Source organism: Arvicola amphibius, chromosome 8 (assembly GCF_903992535.2).
Source record: "Arvicola amphibius chromosome 8, mArvAmp1.2, whole genome shotgun sequence".
NCBI classification, from domain to species: Eukaryota; Metazoa; Chordata; class Mammalia; order Rodentia; family Cricetidae; genus Arvicola; species Arvicola amphibius.
This window is the reverse complement of record NC_052054.1, coordinates 105,496,887-105,521,107: the sequence shown is the minus strand read 5'-3', so window position 1 is coordinate 105,521,107 and position 24,221 is coordinate 105,496,887. Positions and strand designations below refer to the sequence as shown.

The 24,221-nt window shown below is 42.6% G+C and overlaps 1 protein-coding gene across 1 annotated transcript in view; it reads right to left on the bottom strand.

Annotated features, from left to right (window-relative positions):
• Positions 1 to 24,211, bottom strand: part of Pde6d (phosphodiesterase 6D) — a 50,007-nt gene extending 25,796 nt beyond the window's left edge. Inside the window, exon 1 of the mRNA XM_038339360.1 lies at positions 23,974 to 24,211. Coding sequence (XP_038195288.1) covers positions 23,974 to 24,023 — 50 coding nt within the window. The 5' untranslated portion in view covers positions 24,024 to 24,211. The remainder of the gene's footprint in view (positions 1 to 23,973) is intronic.
• Positions 24,212 to 24,221: the final 10 nt, after the last annotated feature.

Genomic DNA, 24,221 nt, shown 5'->3' with positions numbered 1-24,221 from the left:
AGCTACATAGAAAACCCTGTCTCAAACAAACAAACAGAACAGAAAGAAAAAATATTACAGTCACTGAAATCCATACCACCAGTCAGGGAGGGAGGTCAAGGTGGATGAACAGAGTGGGGCTATGGAATAAAAGATGTTTCTAGGAAGGAAGATTTTAAGGGATCAGAAAAATATCCATATTGTCACTGTGGGTTTTGCATTTATGTGTATAAAGGGCACGCTGGCATGTGGAAGAAGAGAGATGGGCGGTGAGGAAAAATGATTAAACATCTAAAAATAAAGAAAAAAGCAAGCCCTTGGCTATAAAGTTGGCAAGGTACAGAGGAATACTAGTAGGAGGACTGCAGGACCCTATTCCCTGTCATAAATGTATCTGGAAGCCAGTCAAGTTAGTTAATGATCTGAGGAAAGGCTAGACTAACAGCCATCTTCATCACTCCCTCCTGAGGACACAGAGACCCAGGAGTATAAATCTCCCCTGTCAGTGCTTTGGGAACCAACAACAAACTGAACTACTTCTTTTTCATGTGCAGAGAGAACACCCAGAAGTTAAAAAGTGGGGTGCCTTGGCGGCTTCCAGGCAACACTCTTCTGTGTTTCTAAACACAGAATTTCTAAACTTCTAGATATACTTCACCAGATTATATCAAACTAAAAGAAAAATGCTCATTCCTTAGGCTTTTCCATGGAAATCAGAAATGCTTAGCATAAAGAATAATAGTATAAAAATGCTCACAAATACCAGAAGGTATTTATTCCTTTAATTTCTTCTCCTTTTTTCTTTTTCCCGAGACAGGGTTTCTATGTGTAGCCCTGGCTGTCCTGAACTCACTCTGTATACCACCAGGCTGGCCTCAAATTCAGAGCCACCTGTCTTTGTCTCCAAGTGCTGGAATTAAAGACGTGTGCCACCACTGCCCGGTTTCCTCTAATTTCTAAAACAATTAAGAAAGCTTTCCTGAAAAAATATCCAGAGAAATTACATGACATAATTAGCACATTATTAAATAGTCCTGATCAAATGGGCCACATTTGAGTAAATTTCTGGGTTTTTTGTTTGTTTTGTTTTTTGTTTTCTCAAGACAGGATTTCTCTGTGTAGCTTTGGAGCCTATCCTGGAACTAGCTCTTGTAGACCAGGCTGGTCTTGAACTCACAGAGATCCGCCTGCCTCTGCCTCCTGAGTGCTAGTAGTAAAGGCATGTGCCACCATCGCCCAGTTTGTTTTTGTTTCTGGAGACAGGGTTTCTCTGTGTAACTGCCCTGGCTGTCCTGGAACTCCATGTGTAGATTAGGCTGTTCTCAAACTCGCCTGTCTCTGCCTCCCGAGTGCTGGGAGTAGAGATGTGCACCACCACTGTGCAATGCAAATTTCTGTCTTAATGAACAGAAAAAACCGAAAAAGAGAAGGAATTCTGCTATCAGGTGATCCATCCTTGGCAGAAACAGACATCTTTCAAATTTCTATTCACTATATAATGATGGCTAACAGGCACTTTCTCTGTGCCAGCTAAAATGCTACACGCTTTATCTATCTTTATAAGAATCCTCCCAATCCTATGAAATAGGCATTATTATTGTGATCAACTATTTTTTGATCTATTTTTATGACCAACTTTGGGATTCAGGATGAAAGTTCAAAGGTTTCAACACTGGTAAGTGGTAAAGTTTTACTTAATTATTCTTTGGTGACAGAGTCTTATGAATCTTAAGCTGGCTTTGAATTTCTGGTCCTATTGCCTCTACCTCCTAAGTGCTTAGATTATAGGCATTAACCACTCCCCCCAGTTTTATGTGGTGCTGGTAACTGGCCCAGGGCTTCATTCATGCTAGGTAAACACTCTATTAAGTAGCTTATTAGGTGCTTAGCTCTAAAGCTGGCTTTTCACTGCCTGATTCCAATGGCTATGCATTTAGCATTTACAACATTACCAGCCATTTGTCCCAGAGAGAAACTAGAGTACAGAATCTACTGCAGCTGAAAAACAGCACAGGGGGCACTTAGACAAACAAGTCTGTCCACACTGAGTACCCCAGAGAAGAAAGTGCAGCTGCAGGGTCCTGGGTCCCTTGGTGAAGACAGACCACCACAGCCAGAAAAACTGATGAAGGTGAGAAATGCAAGCAGACCCCTACATATACTGTGGGAACGGTCCTTTGATCCTTCCTAAGGTCATTCTCTTAGGACATGCTTAGCAGAGAATAATATGAAATTACTGAAGCTGTACAGACTTACACAGGTAACAAAATTCTACTCATGGCAACAAAAATTTTCTTTTTATAAGCTGTACTTAAATATTTGAGTTTAAATATTTCAAAATAATGACCCCCCGAGTACTACTGTTTGATGTTTAAAGAGTAGTTTTCTCGCTGTTCTAACACTGAATAAGACCATGAATTTATCGCATTTTAAGGGATACAAGAGCTTACAATTTCATTTTTAAACTCAAGTTTTAGTGTTGTAAAGCAACCTGAAATTACTTTAGTTGACATAGAGATTTGCTTGTAACAAAGATTTTGGTAAAAAAGACCTCCTACTCTGTTAGGATAATGCTATGAGAAGATAGAGATCAGAAAATGTCAGAAGGAAAGCACCTGGCAGAATGGTTCATCTTACACATGGAGAGGTGTACTGGCTCTAAGAGGGGTCAATACCTGAAGCCAAGCCTGGACAACCATCGGTCTGCTCTGGAGAGCTAGTTCAGAAAAGCAAGTAGGCTCTTTCCGCACTCGCAGTACTGCAAAACCAAAATTATTTCTCAGGAACCCATAAAGGGATAGACTTATGTATCTGTCTCGCTAGGAGAGTCAAAGGATGATGTTAAGAGTGACGCGAAGGGGCTGCAGAGATGGCTCAGAGGTTAAGAACACTGGCTGCTCTTCCAGAGGTCCTGAGTTCAAATACCAGCAATTACATGGTGGCTCCAACCATCTATAATGAGATCTGGTGCCCTCTTCTAGCCTGCAGGCAGACACACAGACAGAATACTGTATGAAGAATAAACACATCTTAAAAAGAATGACGAGAAAGTTTCCCGTGGGACAGCAGTCTGCAGCCTTTACCTTCTCAATCACTTCCCTCCGAGTCCACATTTTCCATTGTTCTACTGATCTACAGTAGATGTACTGTGATCAGATAGTGATGTTACTGTGTACGAGGTGCAAACTGTCTATTCCATAGCTGTACATCAGAATGTAGTTGGTAGACTGTCCTGGTCTGTGAATTCATTTGCCACAAATTTATGATGTGTTGATTTTTAGTTTTTTTTTGGATTTAGAGTCTCATTATGTGTACCTAGTAGGCATGAAATCTGCTGTCGACCAGTCTGACCTTGAATTCACTACAATCCTCTGCTGTTGCATCTTGAGTGCTAGGATTACAGACAAGGCAAATATTTAAAATTTTTACTGGAGGAGCTAGAGATGGCTCAGCGCTTAAGAGCACAAGCTGCTCTTGCAGAGCAACCAAATTTGGTTCCCCAGTACTCACATCAAGTGGCTTAAAATTATCTGTAACTCCAGCTCCAGGGGATCCAATGTACTCTTCAAGCCTCCACAGTTACCACACACATGCGCATAGACCCACACTCAGACACACATGTACATATAACTGAAAATAAAAATATATCTTTAAAAAAATTTAAAAACTGGGTGTTGGAGAAATGGTTTAATGGTTAAGAGCATAGGCTTCTTTTCTAGAAGATTCCTAACACCCACAGGGTGGCTTACAATCATCTGTATCTCCATGAAGTTAAACAAGTTCTCAGGGTCAATGGAATACTGGAACAGGCAGTAATTTGGATGGAGTAGATGACAGAGCCTGGGCTCAGTGGCTTTCTCCAGAAGGCTCACTCCATTATCCAGAGTGCTGTTTGTTCCAGTGCTCTGCTAACCCTGGCCATTTATTTGTTCTTACTGCATTCTAACTCTTTGGGATCTGATGTCTTCTGGCCTCTGTAGGTATCAGGCATGTGCACGGTTCAGACACACATGCAGGCAAAAACCCATACACATAAAAATAGTAATTTCAAAAATTAATGGAGCAGGGCGGTAGTGGCACACGCCCTTAATCCTAGTATTAGAGAGGCAGAGGCAGGAGGATCTCTGTGAGTTGGAGGCCAGGCTGGTTTACAGAGGGAGTTCCAGGACAGCCAAGGTTACACAGAAAAACCCCTGTCTTGAAAAACCAAGAAAAACAATTAATGGAGACTTTGCAGATTGATTGGAAATTCTAAAAACTCTTTCACCTTTATTTTGTATGTTACCTTTCTAATAATTTATTTGACAAAAACATCAGCTTGTGAAGGATAAGAAATAAAAAAATCAGATTCTTCTCTAGAAATATAGTTTAAATAGCACTGTTCTAGGCAATAGAAAAAACAAGACTTTTCTGCTTTTGACAAGGTCAGTCTAGTCTATGTCAATATCTAAGGAACACACAGAGTTCAGGCTTTGTAAGCAGGTTGAGAGTATTAATTAAAAACATTTATTTGTGTGTGTATGTGGATATATGTGGAGATTAGAGGGAAATCTACAAAACTCAGTTCTCTCCCTTCACTGTGCAGGTTCCAGGGACTGAACTTAGGTTGTCAGACTTGGTAGCAGTTACTTTTACCTGCTGACAACCATGCTGGCCATAAAAGAGATTTTATTTCTTTGAAACAAGTTTCTCTATGCAGCCTTGGCTGTCCTGGAACTTACTATGTAGACTAGGCTAAAAAAGAGGACAGTTTGGCAGTTTGGTGTGGAAGAGAAAACCACAGGCAACAGGAGGGTAGCAGGTTAACAAGCTGCTCTATGCCAGGGGTGGAGAAGTCAAGGTAGAAAATGAAGGCTTACTGGAGAAAACCAGAGAGCCCGGCTCTGCCGTACATTCCATTCTCCAGAGTGCTGTCTGTTCCATTGATCTGCTGACCCTGCCAATTGTTTTACTGCACTGTAGTAAGTTTCAATGTGTTGTGTATACCCAAGTTTATAAATCATATTGCACCTAGGTTTATTGATCATCTTCTCAGTACTCAACACAATATCACTCAAATATGGGCTGAGCCACACATGAACATCAGAGAGCAAGTAAGAGGGTTGATGGGAATTCTCCTTCAGGTTAACAACCAGAAAGCAAGGCTTACTAGGAGTGTCTAAGAAGCAGACTGGGGGCGGGGCAGTGGGCTCCCTCAGTGAAAAGCAAGTTATAGAAGGGGAAAATAAGACTAGTGTGTCACAAAAAACTAACTGAGGAGGGGTGGGAGAGACGATTTAGCAGTTAATAGTGCATACTGTTTAGCCGGGCAGTGGTGGCTCACACCTTTAATCCCAGTACTTGGGAGGCAGAGTCACGTAGATCTCTGTGAGTCTGAGGTCTACAAAGTTAGTCCCAAGACAGCCAGGGCCACACGGAGAAACCCTATCTTGAAAAAGAGTGCATACTGCTTTGTAGAAGAGAGTTCATTTGCAATCACCTACATCAGGAGGCTGACAACTGCCTGTGACTCTAGTTCTAAGGAGCCCTTGACCTTTGTGAGTACCTGCACACACATGTGCACGCACATACAAACACACATATACACAATTGAAAAAAACCCAAAAAACCATAAGCACTCTAAATAAGTCAGCTGAATTGTAGGTAACACATCAGAACTTAAAAGCCTTTTCTGCATTAGGCCTGAATTCATGACTTGGCAGAGTACTTGTAAATTATATATGGGCATGTGGTTCTGAGTAATTTCAAGGTAAGTAGATTTTTTTCCCAGGCAAAATGGCTGACTAAGCATATAATGATATATGCTAATGCCTACCACTGCAGACCAAAGCAGTATGAGGCAAATCTTCCATACCAAGGTCACTGGCATGAAGAAAACATTTCTGCTTTTCCTTGGGGTGGAAGCAGCTGCAGTGCCTGGCAGTGAATAAAGAGGCTTCTATGCGGCAGCATCCTGAGCATTTTCATTACAGGAATGCTTTTCCTAGCTCTGGTGGTGATGTTTTCTCCACCCGAACTTTGTTTTCAAACTTACTGTCAGCGCCCTCTTACTGCTTCTGCCCTAGGGTTGCTACATAGGGCAGGCCCTTTAGTAAATCCTTTTAGGATTTTTTATTTATTTATTTTTCTCATGGTTTATTTTTTTTTATATTTAAAAATTTCCATCTCCTTCCCTCCTCCTTCCCCCCTTTTAGGATTTTTTAAAATTATTATTTTATTCTATGTTAGTGGTATTTAATTGCATGTATGTCTAAGCACCATATGCATGCCTGGTGTGACGCCTAAGGAAGACGGAAAATGGGTCAGATGATCTGGAACTGGAGGTACAGATATAGTGGCAAAGCCACCATGTGGAAACTGGGAATTGAACCTGGGTCCTCTAGCAGAGCAGCCATTACTCTTAACCACTCAGCCATCTCTCTAGGCCTCAGCCCCGCTTCCCCAAAAATTTAAAAGTTATATATTCATTCATTTATTTATTGTGTGCACACATGCATGCATGCACACAACATATATGAAGTTGCAGGACAACTGCGGGTCCCGGGGACCAGTCAGATGATTAGGCTTGGTAACAATGCTTTAAACTATGAGCTATCTTGCTGGTCACCTTCCATTTAGTACATACATTCTTAAAAAATCAATTCTAATTGACATATTTATTTAGATCTTTTGAGACAGGGTTTCTTTGTGTAGCAGCCCTGGCTGTCCTAGAATCCGATTTGTAGAACAAGCTGGCCTGGAACTCACAGGAATCCACCTGCCTCTGCCTTCCAAGTGCTGGGAGTAAAGGTGTGCGCCACTGCCACCATACCCAGCTAATTGACACATATCTAAACCAATTTTTCTAAATAATTTTTCAGCAGTGTTCCCATTTATAGGAGACATGGTGAGAAAGTATAAACACATCCCTGAGAAACCAGGCTTCAGCATCCTTGAAACTTAATATTCAGGAACAAGTGGTGATATCTCTGTGAAATAATACTCTCCCTCTGGCAACGTTTCTCTGCTTGGAAAAGAGACAATCAAAATCCACACTGGCCTGGGAAACAGTGCAGGTAAGTAATTTAGTAATGAGAAAGAGATCACTACTTGAAACATAACACAGTCTTCTCACCAGCAAAGCCAAACAAAGAAACAAGCCTTTCTTTTTCTAGAGCCCATGAATCTACTGATCTGAAGCTGGTCTCAGACAAGCCAGAAGAGACACATATGAAAGGTTTTCAGAGGCTAGCTTTGCCTTGCTTGCATCCCAGCACCTCCTGATGGAAGAGATGACAGTGGACCCCCTTTCAGGGGCATACTCCCCAGAGGCTACCATTCTTTCACCTTATTTGGAAGCATAGAAATAAGTTATTGAATTCTATCAAAATCTACATTCAGGGATTCTTGAACTTCACCTAATTTTTTTTTAAAGCTACAGTACTGAGAGGGGAATCAATTTCCTTAAATTATAACCCTTAAGATAAAAAAGATAAAAGATAAAAGGAGGGGCTGGAGAGATGGCTCAGTGGTTAAGAACATTGGCTGCTCTACCAAAGATCCAGGTTCAATTCCCAGACCCATAAGGCAGCTCACAATCATCTGTAACTCCAGTTCCAGGGGATCTGACACCAACGTACCAATAATAAACAAACAAACAAACAAACAAATAATCTTTTTGAGACAGGGTTTCCCAGTAGCTATGGAGTCAGTCCTGGAACTAGCTCTTGTAGACCAGGCTGGCCTCAAACTCACAGAGATCCACTTGCCTCTGCCTCCTGAGTGCTGGGATTATAAGCATGCACCACCGCTGCCTGGCTAATAAATCTTTAAAAAACAGATAAAAGGAGAGCTGGTGTGGCGGCTCATAATTGTAATAAACACTTGGGAGGCTGAGGCAGAAGGATGCTGTTAGGTCTAGGCCAGCCTTGTTCACCCCTCAAATAAATAAAGGAATACAGAAAAGGAAAGTGAAAGATGATTTTGTGGTTCCTGCTTCCCGAATTGATGAACAGAAGCTATCAGAAGTGTAAGAAATGTAAAAGAGAATCATTGAGTCTCTGGCTTTTTTGGCATCCTAAAACAGGAAACTTAAAAATTTGCAAAAGCAACTCTAAACTTTAAAGCAAAGTTGAATAAATGATTCACATGACAACAGTAAGCACAATACATTTGAAGCTACGGTTTTTAAAATGGGGAGACATAATTTCAAAATATTCCTGCAAGTCAAATGGAGCAAGCATAATCTGCTCGCAGATAATAAATGACGAACACACACTGGACAGCTGGGAAAGTGCTTTTCACTACTTAACTGAATCCTCTTGATCTCTTCAGCGGAGAGAATCTCTGGCTTCATGCATGCTAGTCGAGTGCTCTACCACTGAACTTCACACATATTCATCCACTAGTCATGATAGCTTTATTCAAGTTTATTATTAAACTTGGTTTCTGTCACCAGATTTCTTGAATAACATATTTTTTGCTGATTTATTTTCTCTATTATCCATCTTCTAATATTGGCAGATTAAAATCTTGTTTCTTTAGATATTACTCTTAGGATCACTACTGATGTATAAGCTGTCAGACAAATATTCACGGGATGAAATTTCCAGCACCCCAAGGACGTTTGCTTCTTATGCTCCCTTGCTCGACTCCCACTCTCCATGCCATCAGTTTGCTGCTACTCCGCAGTACCTAAAAGATTTAACACCTACTCGATCTTTCAAGATTTTACTTAATGACAACTCTGAAGCCTTCCACACGCCCAGAAGTACGCATTCTTCTGAGATTCTACTGCACTTTACTCACGCTGTTCTCTAGTTGCTATTCTTTCCACCTCCCTCACACAAGTCTTGAGGAGGTCAGAGGTTGATGTTAAGTATATTTTTCTCAATCACTTCACCTTATTTTATTTATTTATTTATTTTTTTTTTGGTTTTTCGAGACAGGGTTTCTCTGTAGCTTTGGAGCCTGTCCTGGAACTAGCTCTTGTAGACCAGGCTGGTCTCGAACTCACAGAGATCCGCCTGCCTCTGCCTCCCGAGTGCTGGGATTAAAGGCGTGCACCACCACCGCCCGGCTTTTCACCTTATTTTTTGAGATAGAATTTTTCCATGTAGCCCTGGCTGTCCTGGAATTCTCTACATAAATAAGGCTGGTATTGAACTCACAGAAATCTACCTCTGCCTCCCAAGTGCTGAGATCAAAGGAGCGTCCCACTTTGCTTAGCTAATTCGCCTCATTTTTAAAGACGGCCTCTTTCTGAACCTTCTGGAGCTCACGAACTAGCCAGACTGGCTGGCCAGTAAACCTGAGGATTCCTCCTGGTCTTTGCGTCCTCAGAGTAGGGAATACAGCTCTGTCCTGCTGCACCTGATTTTTATATGGGCACTGGGAGCTGAATTTAGGTTTTCTAACACGCTTGCAGGAAAAGCACTTTACCACTGAGCCATCTCTCTAGCCCGGAGGTAATTTTTTTTTGTTTGCTTTGTTCTGAGACAGAGTCTTAATTATGTAAAAGTTCTGGATAGCCCAGAACTTGTTATACAGACCAGGCTGGCCTCAGACTTGTGGCAACCCTTTATCTCTACCTTCAGAGTGCTGATATCACATTAAGTGCACACCACACCCAGTTAAGAAAGCCTTGGACATGAAGAATTTGTTGAGGATTCTTGCATTTCTTGGGTTTAGTGGACAACATTCCACTTACAACTGTTGTAAGCAAATGGAGCAGGAGTCAAGAAGTAGCGACCCAGAGACCTTCTCCACTGACTGTGCAGATGACAGCTCGAGAGCAATTAAGGCTTAACTCTCACGCCTAGTTCCATGGCAGCGCTCAGACTCCTTTCCCTTAACCTTTCACAGGGTAGTGACAAGAACCCACTTCCCAAACTGAATCACCTGATATCTACCACATTAAAAATACATACCTCTTTATTTTATGAGTATTTCATTTGCATGCACGTATGTGACCACACGTGTTGCCTGGTGCCTTTGGAGGTCAGAAGGTGTCAATTTCTAGGAATTGGAGTTACAGATGGTTGTGAGCCACCACGTGGGTGTTGGGAACTGAACCCAGGTCCTCTCCAAGAGCAGTTAAGTACTTTTAACCACTGAGCTAACATTCTAGTCCTTACCATATTAAAAAAATCAGATTATAGAAAAGGTAGGTGTGGTAGCACATGCTTTTAATCTCAGTACTCAAGCTGATCTCTGAATCTGAGTCCAACCTGGTCTATACAGTAAGTTCCAGGCCAGCCGGGCTACAGAGTGAGACCTTATTGCAGGGAAACAAAAGGTTATGGTCTGTTATATTCTTATCTCAATCTATACTTAAAGAATAGTTTTTGAGTTTTTTTTTTTTTTTTTTTTTTTGAGTCAGGGCTTCTCTATGCAGCCCTGGCAGTACTGGAGCTAGCTCTGTAGACCAGGCTACCCTCTAATTCAGAGATCCACTTGCCTCTGCCTCCTGAATGCTGGGTTAAGGTGTGCCACACCATGACCACACACAAGACAGTTTTTATCTGATATTTTTCACAGATATTTAAAGACAAGATTCCAGAGTGGAGTGGAGATAACTGGAACTATGTACAAGACGGTCTTCTAAATATGACCACTACACACTCATCTGTTTGTGCTGAGGTCCAGGAGATCAGGTGAGGCATTCTTCTTTCCCATTAATAAGATGGTCTGGATTGCTCATCTGTAGACTATTTCCTTGTGGGATACATTTTGTGAGTAACACTGCTGTAAACCTTAATGGCCCATAATGCTGTGCTCATTAGATGTGAGTAGCAGCCTGTGTAGGGCATCATGACCAAAGCTGCTAGCTGTATTCCTGTGAGCAGCCATTTACTGAATACAAAATGTTAAAAATGTAAAAAAAAAAAGTGAAATCAAGAATATTCCCATGCCAGGTGGTGGCTCAAGCCTTTCTTTAATCCTAGCACTTGGGAGGCAGATGCAGGAAGATCTCTGTGAGTTTGAGCCCGGCCTGGTCTACAATGTGAGTTCTAGGACAGCCAGGACTACACACAGAGGAACCCTATCCTGAAAAACCAAAGAACCAAAACCAACCAACCAAACCCCAACCCATCTGGGCCTGAAGAAATGGCTCAGTGACTAAGAGTGCTTACTGCTCTTTCAGAGAACGATGGTTCAAGTCTCAGCATTCAGATGGTAGATCACAGTTGCTTGTAATTCCAGTTCCAGGGGATCTGACATCCTCTTCTGACCTCCACAGACCCTATATTTAGGTATACTTACACATACACCCAGGCATGTATACGTGCGTGTGTGTGTGTGTGTGTGTGTGTGTGTATGTGTGTGTGTGTGTGTGTGTGTGTGCACCCTCCCACCTTCTGGGAAGTATCTTTTTTTCCCCCTTTCAGGTAACTAATTGTTAAAAAATTCTTTCTTACCCAGGCTGAACTCTGCTCACTGAATTTGGGAGCTGAGAAAAACCTAAAACCATATAGAGGACATAAGTACAACAGAAAAGAATAATTCCCAAATGAAATACGCATCTGGGGACTGGAGGCATGGCCTGGCAGTTAAGAACACTGCTGCTCTTGCAGAGGACCCAGGCTTAGTACCTAGCACCAACATCAAGTGGCTCACAACTGCCTCCAACTCCAATTCTAGGGGACTGGACATCCTCTTCTGGCCTCTGAGGTTACCTGTCTGCACATGGTGCACGTATATATACATGAGGTCACTCAAACATATACATAAAATATAAATAATCTTAAAAGACAAAAATCAAATTCTGAGGGATGGGAGATAGCTCAGTTGGTAAATTGCTTGCCAGGAAAGCATGTAAGAACCAAGTTTGGAGCTGGATGGTGGTGGCACATGCCTTTAATCCCAGCACTTGGGAAGCAGAGACAGGTGGATCTCTGTGAGTTTAAGGCAAGTCTGGTCTACAAGAGCTAGTTCCAGGATAGCCAGGGCTGTTACACAGAGAAACCCTGTTTCAAAACAAACAAACAAAAAATAAAGAAAGAAAAAAACAAGTTTGATTCTGCAATCCACACAAAAAAAAGCTGGGCATGTTGGCATAGGCTTGCAATCCAAGTGCTGGGAAGAAGGAAAACAGGTAGCTGTAGTGATATTTTGTTTGTGCTTTAACAAATAAAACTTGCCTGAAGATCAGAGTGCAGAGCTAAGCCACTACAGGCCAGGCAGTGGTGGCACACACCTTTATCCTAAGACTTGGGAGACACAGGCAGACAGATCCGTTAGTTCAAGGCCACCCTGGGCTACAGGAAACTAAAAGAGAAGCAGAGCTCACACAAAGACGATCCCAGCACTTGGGATCACACACCTTTAATCCCAGCACTAGGGAGGTGGAGACAGGATGGGATATGGCTGGGCCGTGAGAGGACTGTAAGACGGGAGGAGACAGGAACTCAGATGCAGTCTGAGGATGCAGTCTGAACAGTCAGTCTGAGGACATAGTGTGAGGATGCAGTCTGAACAGTCAGTCTGAGGATGCAGTGTGAGGATGCAGTCTGAACAGTCAGTCTGAGGATGCAGTGTGAGGATGCAGTCTGAACAGTCAGTCTGAGGATGCAGTGTGAGGATGCAGTCTGAACAGTCAGTCTGAGGATGCAGTGTGAGAATGCAGTCTGAGGAGGCAGTCTGAACAGTCAGTCTGTGTAATGTATAGTTAAGAAATATAGGTTGTTAATGGATAATCATCGATAATAGTAAAGCTTATAGTCATGTTAGTTAGATTTTCTAGATATATAGAGATATATTTCAGTTAGATAGACATTCTTCATATCTTTCAAAGACTACAGAATATTCCACTTAAATGTTTTAATAACTTAAGGCTTTTCATGACAATGAGACATGTCTGCTCCTGGCAGCACCAATCTACTTCAAGAAGATGATGGGCATCGAAGAGGATCCTTATGGAGTTTGGTAGCAATTTGGGCAAGAAACTGCTCTTGCCTGGACTGTTGCAGAAACTGGACACAAAGAACCCACAGAGAGAGGACTGCTGAACTTGCCTAAAGGTGAGATGATTCTTTGGGGTTCCTGACTCATGAAAGAGTCTGCGAGACATTCTGCAGGACACAGCAGATACTGACTGAACTGCCTTTGAAATTTCCTGCTTCATGGAAACGTCTGCTGGAAACTATGGGCCTGTAGGCCGAAGATGGATGCCCCAACGGTACAGAGGAACTTTGGGTGACTGTCCAAGCAGCGAGATGTCTCTGTGATTTCTAGAGTTTTGGAAGTAGCTTACTTCTTGTTCACCTAGGTAATATTATATCCTTCTGGAGTCTTTGATGGAGTTGAAGAATGGATATATAGTTATAGTTTTCCTTAGTTATGATAAAAGATAAAGTAGATATAAATATTGTAACTATAATTCTTGCTTGATAACTGTTTTGTTATATGTAATTTTGCTATGTTAAAGTTAAAGCCTTCTTTTTATTGTTTAAACAGAAAAAGGGGAAATGATGTGGGAGAGTCTTCTGTTTGAGTTGATTTCATTGGCTAATAAAGAAACTGCCTGGCCCATTTGATTGGCCAGTCCTTAGGTGGGTGGAGTAGACAGAACAGGAAGAAGGAAGTGAGGTAGATGGCTCAGTCAGATGCTATGCCTCTCCTAAGTTAGACAGACTGCCATGCCTCTGCTGAGAGAGAGAGACGCGATGAAGCTCCAGCCCAAGGTGGACGTACGCTAGAATCTACCTGGTAAGGCACCACTTTGTGGTGCTACACAGTTTATTAGATATGGGTTAGACAAGATGTGAGTAAGAGGCTGAAAATAATGGGCCAGGCAGTATTTAAAAGAATACAATTTGTGTGTTGTTATTTTGGGGCATAAGCTAGTCAGGAGGCTGAAAGCAGGGTGGCGGGAACCCAGCCCACAGCTCCACACTACAAGTCTGAGGATGCAGTGTGAGGAGGCAGTCTGAACAGTCAGTCTGAGGATGTAGTGTGAGGAGGCAGTCTGAGGACATAGTGTGAGGATGCAGTCTGAACAGTCAGTCTGAGGATGCAGTGTGAGGAGGCAGTCTGAGGACAGGATCGCCCCCTTTGGTCTGAGCACTGGTAGTGGATGGCCGCTCTGCTTCTCTGATCCTTCAGCTTTCACCCCCTGAGAGCTGACTCCAAGTTTTTATTATGAAGAACAATTAGAATTTGTGTTACAGGTGGCTCCTGGCCACCTAACCTAGGCCAACTGCTAAGTTCCAGATCCTGGAACTTAAACAAAATAAACAAAAGGTGGACTAAGCCCGAGAATCAGCTCCTTAGAGTGGACTCTACCTGTATTCACACACATGTGCACCTGCACACTTGAACACACATGCACAGTCTTAAGTAATACAATCAAGAGAATTACCTTCCACTCAGCATGACCAACAATTTCTCAGCGTCCATGCCTGCCTCACTAGTTTTATGTCAACTTGACACAAGCTGGAGTCATGGAGAAGGGAACAGCATAGGATCAAGCTGTAGGCAAGCCTGTGGAGCATTTAAGTGCAACTGATGTGAGGCAGGTCCAGCCCATTGTGGGTGGCGCCATCCCTGGGCTGGTGGTCCTGGTTTCTATAAGAACGCAGGCTGAGCAAGCCACGAGGAGCAAGCCTGTAAGCAGCACCCCTCTATGACCGCTGCATCAGCTCCTGCCTCCAGGTCCCGCTCCCCCCCTACCTTCTTTCAATAAGGAAGTGTGAGTGAAACAAATCTGTCCTCGCCAAATTGCTTTTGGTCACAGAGTTTCATTATAGCAGCAGAGAGTCTAATTAATACAGCGTCTGGGGAAGTAAGCTACCCTTCATAATCTAAAGAGAACCATGATAAGACAATCTGCTCAGTGCTCATTTGTTGTATGGGAGGTACGTTTTTGGTTGCTCTCCAAGAATTTGATAGGTTAAAAAAATTGTTTAAGGAAATCATGAACCTCCAATATCATCTCTAAAGCCCAGACAAGGCAATTATTATAGGCAACACTGATATGGGCAATATTAACATTAAAGAGAAATTAAATGTCCTATCTTTCTTTTCTTTTTGAGATAGGGTCTCTCCATGCAATCCTAGAATCCTGGAACTTGCCATGCAGGCCATGCTGGCCTTGAACTAACAAGATTCTCCTGCCTCTGCCTCTGAGTGCTGGAACTAAAGGTGCGCGTCACTATGCCTGGCTTTTATTTTTATTTTTTTTTTTTGTTTTTTCAAGACAGGGTTTCTCTATTGAAGGAGGATGCTTAAAAGAAATCCTGCGTCGAACTCACAGAGATCTGTCTGCCTCTGCCTCTTGAGTGCTGGGATTAAAGGCATGCGCCACCACTGCCTGGCTTATTTTTATTTTTTAGACTGTCTCACTGTAGCCCAGGCTGGCTTGAACTTGCAGCAATTCTCAGCCACATGAGTGCTAGGATATCAGGTGGGAGCTACCACACCTACCTAATAGTATACTATACTTAATAATACTAGCGAATAAATGGAAGATGCAAAGGCTATTTTTGTTTGGTGGTAGGAGTTGAACCCAGGACCTTGTTACAGACTAGGCAAATGCTTTACCACTGAGATACCCTACTCAGCCTAACACAACTGTTTTTGGCTGGACATGCAAAGTCAAAGACCAAGGTGTAGTAAGAGGCTTCAATACCAACCTCTGAGAGAAAAGCAAAGGAAACAAGTGCAAACTGCATCAGTTTTTTTAATGCCACCCGGAATGGCATTCTTAGACAACATCCATTAAATTATTTCTTCAGACTCAAAAGAGAAAGGTTATAGTTACTCACATCAAAGTATAACCACACTACCAAGACATTATTTGTATTCGTAATTATTAATAGATTCAATAACTGCAATTAATTACTTACTATATGCGTTAAATTCAAATTTCGTCCAATTCTTGTAACAATCCCCTGAGAACATGAGCTACGGAAACTGGGGCACAACGAGTGTGAGGGCAGGGCTGATGGTCACAGGGCTGAAGGTCACAGGGCTGTAGGCAGCAAGTCAAACCACAGTCTTACAGTCCGCTCTATGTGCACAGCAGTCACAGGGCTGTAGGCAGCAAGTCTAACCACAGGCTTACAGTCCGCTCTACATGCACAGCAGTCACAGGGCTGTAGGCAGCAAGTCTAACCACAGGCTTATAGTCCGCTCTACATGCACAGCAGTTACACACAGAATTTTGATAGTTATACTCTCACAGAGGCTCCACATAGTCACCTAAGAAAGCAAATTAGTGCTCCTCTCCCTCCAAAGTAGTTCAAAATGAGTTAATATTCAATAAAAAGGCAGTTTTAATAAGGTTGAATGTATCTTCATTTACTCATTGGTCTTTCCTTCTGGGAAGTATTCAATATATTTTTTCTATTTTGAGTCAAATGTTTATTTTCTTAATTCACATTCTACCTGGATATTATATTAACATATAGAGTATAAATAAATGGAGATAATTAAAGAACTTAAAACCTAGTTAGGCATGGTCTTTTAATCCCAGCACTTGGAATGTAATGGTGGGAGGCATAGGCAGGAGGCTCTCTGTTAGTTCAAGGCCAGCCTGATCTACATAGCGAGTTCCAAGACAACCAGGACTCTGTAGAAAGACCCTGTCTCAAAACAAAATCCTATATTACTTCTACACAGATTCTACCAAAGCAAATTCCCAGTGGATTAAAGAAAATGAAATCATAAACAGTAATTTTCTGACAGTTGTTTTGCTTATATTAAAAAAGTCTTTAAAAACTCTGACTTTGCAGCACTGAGCCATCTCAATGCCTCCCCTCGTATTAACTTATTAAGGAACACGTTTATGTCAATGAAAAAATTACTCAAATAGGTAAAATTATATAGAAGCCATGTGAGAAACCTAATAGTATAAGAGCACTGTAGTGAACTAGGCTGTACTCGTAAGTCATTTGGTATGCTAAGAGGGAGGGATGACTAGCCTAGACAACAAAGAGAAGGTAGTACGATCAATGTGTATCAACGAAAACAATTGAAAGTACCTATCTTTGGAAATTATGAACATGATAAACTTGAGTAACATTTCAAAACAATTCTCAAGCTGTTGTTAGTGGTTTTTTTTTTTTTTTCCTTCCTGAGACAGGGTTTCACTGTGTACCCCTAGCTGTCCTGGAACTCACTCTGTAGACCAGGCTGGCCTTGAACTCACAGAGATCTGCCTGTCTCTGCCTCCCAATTGTGTTGGATTAAAGGCATGAGCTACCATGGCCTGGTTAATTCTGTAAGTTTTATAAAAGCAAGTAACAGTAAACATTAGCCACATTAGCAAACTATACTAACTACATTAAAATATTGTAATAAAATATAACAGCAAAATAAAACAGTATTTAAAAATATTTTACTTCAGCACTAAAGGTTGAAAGCAAGTGACTATTCTTTTACTGCCCTCTTTTTATTTATTTTAAACTTTTATTTTGAGGCTAAGTTGCCCTGGAAGGCCTTGAACTTTCAATGCCTCTGTCTTAGTCTCTGAGTAGCTGGGATTACAGGCCTAAACCACCAGGCCTAGCTAGTAACATCATGTAAAGACATCCCGTCTAAACAGAAATAAAGGGGGAAATCTTTCATCCATTTTGTAGCCTTCAAATGCAGAGTACCCTGTGCATAAGAGCCTCCCAGCAGACCTTTGTTAAATGAAATAAATGGGGAATGTGGGATTCATAAATCTATTGGCTGTTTAAAATGATCAAATCCAAAATCTACATAGAAGCATCTCATTTGCCTCCCCCAAAAATTTCGTTCATAATTTTCATTTACAATTAGGAAATGTCATTCTTTTAACAAACAAAGAAATAGAAAACTCTTAATCTGTATGTACGAGCTGAAAACAGAAGGGATGGGACAGAGATGCTAAGAAAATGAAATTATGACATTTTATTTTTCAAGTAAAATAACAAATACAAAACCTTTCATGAATTCCCTTAGTTACAGCTGAGTTTTTCAATATTACTCATGTTTTCTGGATATCTATAATGGACATATGAGCAAAGCTCTGTATGAATAAACAGGACACAAATATTTATTTGGGACCTTATGACTTTATAGACACATACTCCTGTCATGACAATCCCACTGAAACTATGTTAAACCATACTATAAAACTAGGTGATTACCCCAAGCATGTACAGGCATGGGGCAAGAAATAAATCAATGAAACAATATCCTAAAAGTAAAACCATGCTTTATGAAAGTTTGTTATATGACAAAGAGCTTGTTCCTACCACACACTGTAAGTATAAATACATTTCAGGTGGGTTAAAGTGTTAAGTATAGAAAATAAGAAAACAGGCTATTTGATTAATCTTAGCATAAGAGAGATCACCAGCACAAAACAAAACAAAACAACAACAAAAAACTCTGCTTCTGTATAGTCACAAAAATTGGTTTAAGATTCAAAATTGTCCCTCTTCACAGAAATCTTTAAGAAAAGGTAAAGTATTTAATGAGCTGAACCAGTGTATAAGGGAGATCTTCCTAAGACAAAAATGCAAAAGTCCAATGGAAAGTATAGACACATTTTTATAAAACTTAAAAAGAATTCTGTTCAATCACAAAAAGGAGATAAGCCAGGCAAGGTGGCACAGGCCTGGAAACTCAGCTTTATGGGAGGCTGAGGAACAAAGATCATTAGTTCAATGCTTGCTGGGGCTACTGAGTGCGTTCAAGGCCAGTCTGGGCAACTTAATGTGACTCTCTCTAAGAAAAATCCTAAAAGATTTAGGGAGATACAATGGCTCTTGGGGAAGAAGTTATTGTCTTCAGTGATGTAGCCACCAGTGAACCAGTGGAGGGATCCACACCCACACCCACTGGACGGCCCTAGTTAAACCACTGGGAAAGTCACAGAGCAAAAACAAAAACAAAACAGAAAAACATGAAAGTGGTGTGGGGACTTGATGGGAATGGGGGGGGGGAGAAAGAGGGGATGAATGTGACTATTTTGTATTATATACATGTACGAGTTTGCCAAAGGCTATCTAGATGAGCAAGTAAGTTAAGTGAAAGGAGAGCTGGGGATATACTCAGATGACAGAGCATTTGCTCAGCATGTGATTCATGCCTAGGTTCTGTCCCTGGGGTTGTAGAAACAAAAACTTAGAGCCAGAACCACAGAAAAGGAGTTAAGCAGTATACTATGACAAAATACTTAAAACATGTATGTTAGGCAAAAGGCTAATATGCACAAAATATAAACAATATCCGGAAAGTGACAGGAAAAACAAACAATAGTAAAATGGGTAAACATTAACAAATAGTTCAGAGAAGAAAACTGAAAAATATGAGATTTTCAGCTTCATTGATAAAAACACTCCCAAGACATAAGGCTCAATGTATATCGGGTGCTTTTCCAAACACTCAGATATCAATTCATTTCACGTCACAACAGACCTACAGTAAGACAGATACTATTGTTAGTCCTGTTTTCTACCGAAGGGCACTAAGGTAAAACTGCTCAGGAACACAGGACGAGAATTCAACGGCGGGCAGTGTAGCCCCTCACTTCAGCAGAGCTTTTCTATGCTTTTTTTCTTTTTGAGAGGTGCCTATAGTTTGCTTTGTAAATCAGGAAAACTAAGCTGGCTTCAACTCAGATATCTGCCTGCCTCCGCATCCTAAGCACTGGGGTTATAGGCATGTGTCCTACCACCTAGCTAGCACAGCACTTAACCACAGTGGAACATTATTCTTCCAGAGAGCTGGAGATGTGGGAACACAAATTTTACAAGGCTAAGCTTTTCTTTTCAAATGAAACAAGATTTTCAAAAAAACAAATCAATGTGCAAAGCTGAATACTGTTGGTGGGAGAATATATGGTGCTTTTAAAAAAATAGTTAATGTGCTCATATATTTGAATCATATATTTGGTCACTTGCCAGTCTGTGGAACTATTTGGGAAGGATTAGGAGGTGTGGCCCTGTTAAAGGTGTGTTACTGGGAGTGGGCTTTGAGGTATCCAAAACCTTCAACATGCCTGGTTAGCTCTCTGCCTCACATTTGTGAATCAGATGTAAGCTCAGCACTCACCTGCCTACCCGCAGCCTCTGACCCTCTGAAACTGTAAGCTCCAACACCTTTTCTTCTCTAAGTCCCACTGGTCAGAGTGTCTCATCACAGCAAAAAGAAAGCAATTAAGACAAGTATTACTAAGCACAAAACCTTTTTCAGAAACAATCTGAAAACAGTTCAGAAAAAAATTTCCAAGTGATCAAGTTGTTTCTAACATAAAATTATCTTTTAAAAAATGTAAGTGGAAGCCTGGGTGGGGTATGGTGGTGGCAGCGGCGGTGTGTACCTTTAATCCCAGCACTCAGGAGGCAGCAGCAGGCAGATCTCTGAGTTTGAGGCCAGCCTGCTCTACAGAGAATTCCAGGACAGCCAGAGCTACATGGTGAGACCCTGTCCTGGAAAACCAAAACCAAAACAAACAAAAGAAAGCAGGTAAACCATACTGTTCCTGTTTTTTCTCTCTTTTAAAGACCTATTATTTATGTGTGCCTACATGAGTTTCTGTATGCCACGTGTGTGGAGGGCAGGAGCCCCAGGGGGTAAGAAGATGTCATACTCCCTAGGATTTGGTTATAGTAGGTTGCCAACTGTCTGGTATGAGTGCTAAGAATCAAACCCAGATCCTTTATAAAACCAATTAGCATCCTTAATTTCTTAACTGCTAGCTAGTGTCCAGCCCCATTTTCCTTCTCTTTATTTTCAGATGTACTAGAGCATGCACACTTCATCCCGCCTATGCTAACTGTTCAGCTGGAATCTCCAGCTTGCTCCCGCAGCTCTTGCCGGTCTAAGAAGACCCAATCAACCCTGCCCACTCAGAGAACCTCTAAATAAAAGGAAGCCACCAAAAAGCCCAGTTCCACATTCTTGGCCACTGCAGCTGCTCCTCCCTGGAAGTTGTCAGCAGCCTAAGAACCCCGCCCCAAGTGCGCAGCTTTTGACCAGCAGACCTGTCACCACCCCTCTCCCACAAGCTATGTAATCTCCCCACTTTAGTTCAGGAGTGTGGTTTCTCTGGCCTTGATCTCTGGGACTGGAGAATCCACTTGGGAGTTGCTTTGCTCAAATAAACCTGTTGTTCTACTTTTTCAATTCAGCTTGATCTGGCTTACTGTGCCGGCAGAGAAACCTACTATCGGGTCACAGAAAACCTATCACTAACTTCTGTGTGGCACTAACATCATTACTTAAGAGATCAATTCAAACCCCGCATTTTTTATCTTTTATTTTTGGTCTTTCAAGACAAGGTTTTTCTGCATAGCCTTGGCTGTCCTAGAACTAGCTCTGTAGATCAGGCTGGCCTTAAACTCAAAGAGCTCAGACCGTCTTTTCCTCCTGAGTGCTGGGACTAAAAGTGTGTGCCAATCACACCAAGCTTTAAGTCTTTTCTGTATTTGCCCTTTAGCCTTTTTCTCAACAGGTCATGCCAAGAGTAACGGTGACAAGGGCTAAGCTTTTCTGCTGTATTCATTTACTCCAAACACCTGTTTTTAGCGTTGCTTCTGGAATTTAGTTCCCCACAATCTATGGTTTATTATCTACAGTATACACACAGTAACAACATAAATTATTTAAAGGAAAAATAAAGGCCACGCTATAGCTTTTCTAACACTTCAGTCATCCATATCTGCTAGGGTTCCATCATAAAGAGAAACAGAAACATACATGGAGCTATAAAATGATCTGTTACTATCTAAATACATTGCCTTTATCATAAATGGCAATATGTAAGGGGATGCAGCCTTCTGTTTTTAAAAAGCACAGCAGGGGCAACTCATTTTCCAGTTCTCCCAGCCGCAGGGAGATGTTCTTTTCTTCTCAATACACTCTGCTTGTTTGCCCCTAAAATTAAACCAGCAAAACCTCTGTACATTAGTTTTCATTTTTGCACCCAGACCTTCCTGTGTTGTTTTGTTTCTCCTGGATGCTACAGAAACCCAAGACCTTGTGTATACTTCCAGTCCACTCCTCCGCCCTTTTTGAAATGTAGTGTGTTATGACTTTTTTTTTTTTTGGAGTTACAGCCCAGACTGGTCTTGAAATCATGACAATTTTCTGCTCCAGTCACCAAGTGCTAAGATTACAAGCATGATCTAACATGCCGTGCTAAGCATTCGAAATTTACTCCATCACCCCTGGCTTCTCTCTCTCTTCTCTTTCCTTTTCCTTTCCTTTCCTTTTTTCTTTTTTTTTTTTTTTTTTTGAGACAGGGTTTCTCTGCTGTTCTGTAACTTTCTCTGTAGACCAGACTGTCCTCAAACTCACAGAGATCTGCCTGCCTCTGCCTCCTGAGAGCTGGGATTAAAAGCGTAAGACACCACGGCCCAGCCCCTCGGTTACTAAAGATGACAAAGCAATTAAATATTGGAAGAGGTAAAACGAGTCCTGTGAAGATACAACAGGTTGCTCAGAGAATACTGCTTTCCTAAGCCTCCAGGGGAGGAAGAAGCCCAGTGAGTGATGGCTACATTGCACCAAGAGAGGAATTTATGAACATTCCTTGCTGTACGAAACGGATGTAAGCAAAGATTAAGGTCAGCAGAATGCAAAACTGGAATACATTTCATCTGCATCTTTAAAAAAAATCTTTATGTTCCTTTACTGGAGCAAGATTCCTGATGTATGCAGTGATGTATTTACTAATAAGAGTCCTGTGCAGAAACTGCACACTACCCATATAGACTGATTTTGTTATACTTTGCCTATTGATGGAGTAGTTCCATTTATCATTTCATCTGCACCTTATGGTGGCAAATATTCCACCAAAGCACAAAGCTTCTAGCTGGACATGCTGGCCCATACTCTGAGTCTGAGCACCCAGCACTTTGGAGACAAGGCAGGTGGATCTCTATTTGAGGCCAGCCTGGTCTACACATCAAGATCTGGGTCAGTCAGAGGTACAGAGCGTGACCCTGGCTCCAAAACAAACCAAATCCTGCAAACCTTCCTTACGATATATAGACAGTTTGCAAAAGTCACACTACAATTACGACAGGCGAAGGCAATTGTTTGTTTTCTTCCTCTGCCTCCTCACTGCCTTCCTGTAAGAGGGAGCATCCTTGAACGCTATAAGATGCTGAGGGTGACCTGAATTTCTGATCCTCCTGCTTCTATCTCCCAAGTAAAAGGGATAACAGGCATTCAACACCAAGCTCATCGAGGCAATGATTTCTTATACTGTACGGTGTCCTCAACACAATTAATCGTGAACAGCTCCACCAGAATAAAGCTTTAACCACAGCAATGCCAAGGAACAAAGGTAGTTTTGCCAGAAGTGAGTTCAAAACCAAAGTACCTCAAGGCATCTCACACACGCTCATGTTCCTCATCTTGCTGGAACTAGAGAACTTGAGAGGTTGAGGAGAAAAGTGACCATCCAGTGCTTCAAAGGCCAAGAAAGTGTTGAGGTGGGGTCGGTCTTGGATTTCTCTTCCCCCACCTCTCCACTACTCCAGCCCTAGAAGAAGCCACAAGTGAGGGAGAGAAGTTGTGGAAGCAAGACGGGGGTGGGGGCTGAGTGAGATGGGGTACCCAAGAGCATGTACAGTTATCCCACACAAGGTCACCTGCTTGGAGTCACTTTCCCCTGCTCCCTCATGGGCTTCCCGCCAAAGACGCTCCAAGGCAGACTAGGCGGCCAGTCCGTCGCACCCCCTCGGCCTCTGCACGCGGACCACAGCCCCCTCCTAGGCTCCTGGCTCCGACTAGCGCCCCAGGACACCGGTCCGATACCGACACCTCTCGCAGCCAGGTCCCGGGGCTCCTCTGCCTCCGTCCCCCAGAGGCTCCGTCAACGTCCCCTTCTTCCCTCAGGGCGCCCCTGTGCCCGCCTCCCGTTCGCAGTCCTTCCCGGGGGGCCCGGCACGCCGTTCCTTTCTTGCCCCCTCTCTCAGCCCTTCCCCCCCCTCCGGTGCCCACTAGGCACCCCCACCACAGTTCGGCTCCTCCGAGCCCCGGCCTCCTCCCAAGTCCTCCCCGGCCCCGCCCCTGCTCCCGGGCGGATACAGTTTGAAGCCTCTCAGGATATCCCTGGCCCGCTCGTCCTTGGCTGACATGATGCGGCGCCTGCCGCCTGCGGCCCTCCCACGCTGGCTCGGCGGGGTCTCGCAGACGGTACCCAGGAACTGAGGACGGAGCCGCTCCCCGGCCGGACACCTCAGGCAAGCAGCGGTAGCGGCCAGACCCGAACCGGCCTCTCCCTCCCTAAGCTCCCGCTCCTGATCCCTTCGCCTTCCCTCTAGTCGTGGAGCTCC